The sequence below is a fragment of the Arachis ipaensis genome, chromosome B07 (assembly GCF_000816755.2).
Source record: "Arachis ipaensis cultivar K30076 chromosome B07, Araip1.1, whole genome shotgun sequence".
NCBI lineage: Eukaryota > Viridiplantae > Streptophyta > Magnoliopsida > Fabales > Fabaceae > Arachis > Arachis ipaensis.
The window spans coordinates 60987525-60994823 of record NC_029791.2 but is presented as its reverse complement, the minus strand read 5'-3'; the positions used below and the strand labels follow the sequence as shown (position 1 = coordinate 60994823).

The following is a 7299-nucleotide window of genomic DNA, read 5'->3' as shown; positions in this document are numbered from 1 at the left end:
GTGGTCTAAATCTATTAAAAATTTTTGGCTATTTATTTTTTGTATTTAGATGTGTTTCTCCATACCTTTTTTATATCGAGGTCTGAAATTTTGTTTCATTTAATTTTTTTTTCTCTTTATTCGATTTGTCATTTATCATATTTTTAGTATAATTTATGTTGATTGGTAGGGGTGCAAGATACAAGCTACTGTTCAGAAGACTATGATTTACAGGTTCAAACAACTTCTGAGGGTCGAGTATATGTCATGAAGCTCTTCTCTGTTGTGCCAAACCAAGGATCTTATAGGGCCACTAGGCATCAGTTTAAGTTGATTTTCCAATTCAGGACCACTGTCAGGGATGCTATCTGCGATTTTATTCCAAAATCTGCTCTTACAATCTCTCCATTCACTGAACTTTTGGAAACCAAAGAGGATTCCGATTTCTTAGTTGTTATGTTGTGCTATTTGCTCCTACTTTTTGTTTGGAATGATTGCAGTCTTATTTCTTTGTGATTTGTAGAATGTTGCTTTGTTGTCATTATTTCCTAATAGTTTTTTTTCATATTTATTTCAGATGTGGTAGGTCTGTTGGTCTCTGTGTCGGAAGAGAAAGAATATGATAAAGATGGAAAGAAGATGAAGATGGCTGTGATGGAACTTGCTGAAAATGAGTTAGCTTTCTTTAATTTCTACCTCTTTCTCTTATTGAGATTCTTTTTTGTTTTCAGTGTGTTTATGTAGTCATGTTTCTAATAGTGTAGGTGATTTTGTTGGTTGTTTTCAGTTATAGGATTCGGTGTGCCTTATTTGGTGAATATGTTGATGAACTTAATCGATTTCTGTCTTCTGGGTATCCTGAATAGCCAGAGTGGTTTTACAACTTGCCAAAGTTAAGGTTTTTAGGGGTTATATCATGTAAATTTCATTTTAGGTGTGTCAGTTATCCAAGTTCACTTGGTTTTACCACTATATTCCTGTAACCAATGTATCTATTTTTTATTTTCAGGTAGAGTTGGACTTCAAAATGTTATGTTTGCATCAAAGCTTGGATTTAATCTTGACATCCCCGAGGTGGCAGCTTTTCAGAAAAGGTATATCTGTACATGTAGTTTCTGTAGTGTTTTTTGTTGTTGTTGCTATCATTTTTTACTTATTTAAGTTGGTGCTATATTTGTTAACAGTTCTATTCCATATGGAGTTAGTGCATCCCAACCCATTAGTTTGTATTGCAACTATCTTTAGTTATAATGTCTTAACATTTATAGACATGGTCTTATATTTTTAGGCTGGAACTTTTGTTGTACTAGCAAAGATAGCTGAAATAGTTGAGGATGGTATTTGGTGGTACTCTTCTTGTGTGTGTGGCAGAGGTGTTCAGGCAGAATCTAGGATTTATTTTTGTCAATTTTGCAACATCCATGTTATAAATGTGACTCCTAGGTATAAATATTTTACAATGCTTCCTTTGTGCTTTGTTAAATTGTGAATTATTTATGCGTAGTTGTTATTCTTAGGCCAGTATTTATGTGCATCTTAAAAAAATCTAGGTTTAGAGTGAATGTGTTGGTTGAGGACTCCACTGGTGTTTCTATTTTTGTCCTCTTTGATCGTGAGGCAAGTTTCCTACTGAATAAGACTTGTGCCCAACTGTTTGAACAACATGTTAAGGATGTTGATGTAAGTCAATCGAATGTTATATTCTTTCTGTGCTGAGTTTATTATTAAAGAGTTTTCTTATCCTTTGGTTTCTACCAATTCATTTTTTCTGTTGTGTATGTTTTATATTGTTCGTAGGTTGTGTTTGGCACACAGTCTCCTCCTATATTCCAAGAAATTGTTGGAAAAACTATGCTGTTCAAGGTCCTTTGTAGGCCTGTTGGGATGGATAAATTCAAAGGGACTTATCCAGTGAGGCGTGTTTGTGATGATGCTGCAATAGTTGGAATGTCTGAGCTCTCTAGTTCAGATTTGAGTCCTGAAAAGGTATAAAACGAAATTCAAACCTATTGTTTCATTTTAATAAAATCTTTCTTAAATTTTTCATCTTTTGGTTGTTCAACCTTTATTCATGTCTTATATTGGATGAGCTTTATATTATTCAAGGCTGAGTTTGTACCAAAAGGAGAAGGATCATTTGGGGAACCTTCTAAGGTTACCAAATCACCGAATTTGGGATTGACTCCTTCCAGCTTCTCTAAACTCTTTGTTGGTTCACCTCAATGTACCCAAAAGGAATCAACTGTTGTTGACATGGGAACTGATGAAGATGCTAAGGTTCCATGCTTCCAGTTTCTTCTATCATTTTTTCTATATTATTTTTCACCCTTTTTTGAGTTATGTTTAAATTGAACCTAATATGTTGGGTCATTTAATAGTGTCCTCTCCTCAACAGAAAGTCTATTGATGCTGTCATGGATAAGTTAAATGAAGTGGATAATTCTAAAAATTCATGTGATGAAGTTGATGAAAGTGAAGAGGTGAGTAGTGGTGTAGTTTTTTTTTTTGGACAGGCTGCTTAATTTTATGATCAAGTTCTTTTGACTAGAACTCATTAATTATCCCTCTAATTAGGTTTCTATTTTCATGCAATTTTTTACACTAGGAGTATGTGGTTGGCCTTAATCGAGGCTCTCTTGATGCTGAGAAAGATGTGAAGCCTTCGTTGAAGAGGTTGAGAAGATCCTTGAGGCTGCAATTTGATGAAGCTGATGAGTCTCGTGGCTCGGGGAATGATGGCTCCTCTGGACAGGGGGTTAATTGAGGTGGCTGCCCATGGTAGTTTGGTTGTGCCCATGTAATAGCATTTGATGCATTGGATTGTAGTAGATGAGAATACGTGTGTGTTTTCATGTTTTGTATAAGTTGTTTGGATTGTTTTTTGGGCATCTTTCTCATGTAATATATTAAGTGCTAGGGTTTGGACACTATATCATTAGCCACTAGGCAAATTAGCTATTTAGCCCTTTATGTTTGTACTTATTTCTTTGAAATTCAATAAAATGCAGTAGCTCTTTTATGATATAAAAATCTCTCATTCCACAATTTAGTTTATTCCTTTACTTATGTGGATTTGCCAAGTGAATGCTTTATGGTATTTAGATGACTGAATATTCATGTGTTGTTGAATTGATTTGTACTTTCTTGATATATCTATATTGAACAAGTTGAAAGTGATCTTTTGGCCATTTCTTTTGTTTGATGGATTTTTTAGCTGCATTTTGCCTAGAATGGTTAATGTAGCTTAGGTATTAAAAAAGTTCATTCTTTTTTATCCATCACAAGTTGGAAGTGATCTTTTGGTTATTTCTTTTATTTGATGGATTTCATAGGTGCATTTTGCCTAGAATGGTTAATGTAGCTTAGGTATTAAAAAGGTACATTCCTTTTTATCCATCACATCTCATGCTCCTAAAGTAGGAATTTTTTTTTAATTAAAATTGGTAGACTATAATTGTTATTAGGCAAAGAGGTCTACTTGCTAAAATGTCCTATTCAACTAGGGTAGTCTATTTTTCTTTCATATAAAACCAAAGGTTGTTCTTTTTTTGTTTGGTTTGGACATTCCATTTAGTTATTGTTCCTTGTGTTATCATTCTTTACCAAACAAAACTATGAGTGAATCATCTGTAGATGCTAAAAAGAGAAGAAAATTGGCAATGAAGAGGAAAAAAGATAAGACATTTGGAATAAGAAATGGTTAGTTGATTCTTTTGTCAATTATTGTTTATTTAACAAATGATGTATTACTTAGCTAGGGTATCTCACAAATTTTTTTTTCTTTCTATATTTTTCTTATATAGCTCAACCGCCTTTTTTTATCTCAGAGTATGCTAACTTGTGTTGGATCAATATATACTAATGGAGGTATATACATATGTGTAAGCAAGTATTTTCACTATGTTCTTATAAATAGTTGTTTATAATAAATGAGTATTGATATTATTTTATTCTTTAAGCTATTTTTTTTATGACTACATAAATGTTCTTTGTTAGATGAAGGTGTTATGCATGAATATCTTCGATGATGTATTCACAAGCTTTGTTGATATTAATGACCATGTATTGTTTGCATTAAGTGAGACGAAAGGTTTGTGTTTGGTCTTAGTAAATAATGCCAATACTTTTTCTTTCTTCTCTGTGTTAATTGGTAAACTTTTTTTGCTTCAACATATAATAGAACATTGATGTTCATTATTTTATAAATAGGATACTTGGACCATGGTGATTGTAATTACACTTACACATGGTGTGGTGCGGGCTTTTGGTATGCTGAACATGTTATCAGAGAATCTAAAGTTAGTCAACCAGTATTTTCAATGTGTTGCCTTAAAGGGAAAGTGCAATTACTATTGTTGAAGGAGCCACCTGAATTGTTGGTTTTGCTTCTGAGTGGAAATGATCCAAGGAGTAAACATTTTTTTAAGAATATTTAGGCATATAATAATTTGTTTTGCTTTACTTCTATTGGTGGAAGGGTTGACACGTCTCTTAGTAATGGATCAGGTCCGTCGCAATTTATTCTCTGTGGCCAGAATTACCATAGAATTGGTAGTTTACTTTCCGTGCCTGGGCAGCAACCGAAATTTGCTCAGTTGTATATTTTTGACACTGAGAATGAGCTGGCAAATAGAGAAGGAGTTTTTGGTATGGTTTGCGTATGGTTGATGAAATCCGAATTGTTGTATTTTCATATTTGTTTTCCATTTGTTTTTATATGTTTGTACTTGACAATTATTTTTATATGTAGCTTTAGCAGTCGTACGGGTTCTTTGGATTCAATATTAATTGAAGATTTATTAAAGATGCTTAATGAGAATAATATAGTTGCAAAATCTACTTGAATGGCCAAAGAGTTCTATCAGCAATGTCCTACTGAGGTTTTTTCCATTCGTTTGTTTAGACATCGAGCAGCAGACCCTCGAGTGTATAATGAGCCAACAGTTTCTGAAATTGCTGGTCTTATTGTTGGGGATTTTGATGGATTGGATACTGCACATGATATTATTGTTCAGTGGAGGAATGAAGACTTAAAACGCATTCATGAGACACATACATTGTACTGGCCGTTGTAATATCCTTTGCTATTCCCGTATGGTGAAGATGGATACCAGGAAGATATACCATACCGTTGGGTTAGAAGTAGAGAAATATACCAAAAAGACAAAGAGTTTCTCTACGGAAATTTGTTTTTTTTTCGAATCCAAGAACGAGAAAATGAGTTTGGGATGATACTCAAGTCTAGAAGGTTATTTCAAAAATTTATTGTTGATTCGTTTAGTATGGTTGAATCACAGCGTCTTATGTATATTAGATTTGACCAGAAGAATATAAGATCTCATATCTTGCAAGGGGTTGAAGAAGCCATGGAACGAGGAGATGTTGATGCGTGTTCCATTGGAACCAGGATTGTGTTACCGTCTTCTTTTACTGGGGGCAGAAGATACATGTTTAATAATTGTCAAGATGCTATGTTTATTTGCAAACAATATGGTTATCCTGATTTATTTATTACTATAACTTGCAACCCGAGTTGGCTGGAGTTTCAAAGATACACTGAACAGTCTCATATTGCTATATCTGATCGACTTGATCTTGCATGCAGGTTGTTTGAGTTGAAAATTCAATCTTTGATGACTGATTTGAAGGATGCAGTCTTCTTTGGACCTGTGAATGCGGGTAAGTTTTATGTGGTTATTTCTGCTTATTTAATAATGAGTTATATATGCAAAATTAAATTTTTCTTTTGTTTAGGGATGTATACAATTGAATTTCAAAAAAGGGGTTTGCCACATGCACATATTTTGGTTTGGCTTCAAAATGTGGGTAGGTTACAAACAACTTAAATCATGGATGAGGTTATATCAGCTGAGTTATCGGATCCAGTTAGATTTCCAAAGTTGTATAGTGTTGTTACCAAATATATGATTCATGGTCCTTGTGGTAAATTAAGACCTTCTTCTCCTTGCATGAGAAATGGTGGCTGTTCTAAATTCTATCTCAAGAAATTTGTTGACGCGACAGGTTTTGATAAAGATGGTTATCCAATATATAGAAGGCGAAATATGGGGATTACTTATAAAATAAAAGGTGTGGATGTGGATAATCAATTTGTTGTTCCTTATAATCCTGTGATCCTTATGAAATATCGAGCTCATATCAATTTGGAGTTTTGTAACAAGTCAAATGTCATTAAGTATTTGTTTAAATATATAAACAAGGGGCTAGACCACGTCACTGCGTCAATTAGAAATGTAAAAACTCAGGAACACGGTGGTCAAGATGTTGATGAGATTAAGCAATTCTATGATTGTCGCTATCTAGCGCCTTGTGAATCTGCTTGGAGACTATTTGCATTTGATATTCATCATAAGTGGCCATCTGTTCAGCGGTTGATATTCCATTTGCCTGGAAAGCAGAATCTATTATTCACTGATCATGATAAGATTCTTGAAATTGTTTGAGAAGAACAAGTATAAGGATACAATGTTTACTGCGTGGATGCGAGCTAATCTTAAGTTCCCGCATGGTAATCAATTATTATATTCTAAATTTCCAAACCATTCTATTTACTTGCGTGATTCTCAAGAATGGGTTCCAAGGCAGAGAGGGTTCTCAATTGGAAGGCTAACTTTTATCCATGTTGGTTCGGGTGAGATATTTTATCTGTGTTTGCTACTGAATGTTCAGAGGGGTTGTAAAAGTTTTGAAAGCACCCACACTGTTGATGGTGTTGTATATGATTCTTTTCAAGGCTGCGTGCAATGCTCTTGGTTTATTGAGTAATGATCAGGAGTTCATTGATGCTATTAAAGAAACTGCATAATTGTCATTTGGTTTTCAGTTGCGTCAGTTGTTTTTTACACTGTTAGCATCTAATTCAATGAACAAACCTGAGTTGGTTTGGAGAGACACTTGGAGATTGTTAGCTGATGACATTTTATATTATAGAAGACGGGAGTTGCAATTGCAAGGTATTTTTTCAAAGTACTATTCTATTTATTATTATTGAGTAAGTTTATTTGTAGATGGTTATATCATGATAAGTTTACCTTTTATTTGTAATTCATGTGCCTTTTTTTTCTTCACTTACAGCGTAGAGCTCGTGATGACAGAAGAGGAACTTGAAGTTCTTTGTTTGATTAAAGTTAAAAAATTATTGCAAATGAATCACAGAAGCTTGAAAGATTTTTCCCAAATGCCTTTTCCTAATCAGGATTTGGTTTCCCATTTTTCAAATTCTATGATTATGAATGAGATGAATTATGATGTAGATCAACTTCGGGAGGAACATGATGTAAATTTGGACAAATTGACAGA

The 7299-nt window shown here is 33.8% G+C and overlaps 1 protein-coding gene and 1 long non-coding RNA gene across 2 annotated transcripts; both read left to right on the top strand.

The window, feature by feature from the left end:
• Positions 247-2386, top strand: LOC110265075. Its single transcript, XM_021107831.1, has 11 exons — positions 247-478; positions 557-653; positions 767-832; positions 914-939; positions 989-1073; positions 1164-1179; positions 1268-1422; positions 1530-1659; positions 1777-1965; positions 2086-2256; positions 2375-2386. The coding sequence occupies exons 1-11, from the start codon at positions 247-249 to the stop codon at positions 2384-2386; spliced, it is 1179 nt and encodes a 392-aa protein (XP_020963490.1).
• Positions 2402-2947, top strand: LOC110264628. Its single transcript, XR_002350799.1, has 2 exons — positions 2402-2459; positions 2585-2947. It is a non-coding gene; the product is annotated as an uncharacterized LOC110264628 (long non-coding RNA).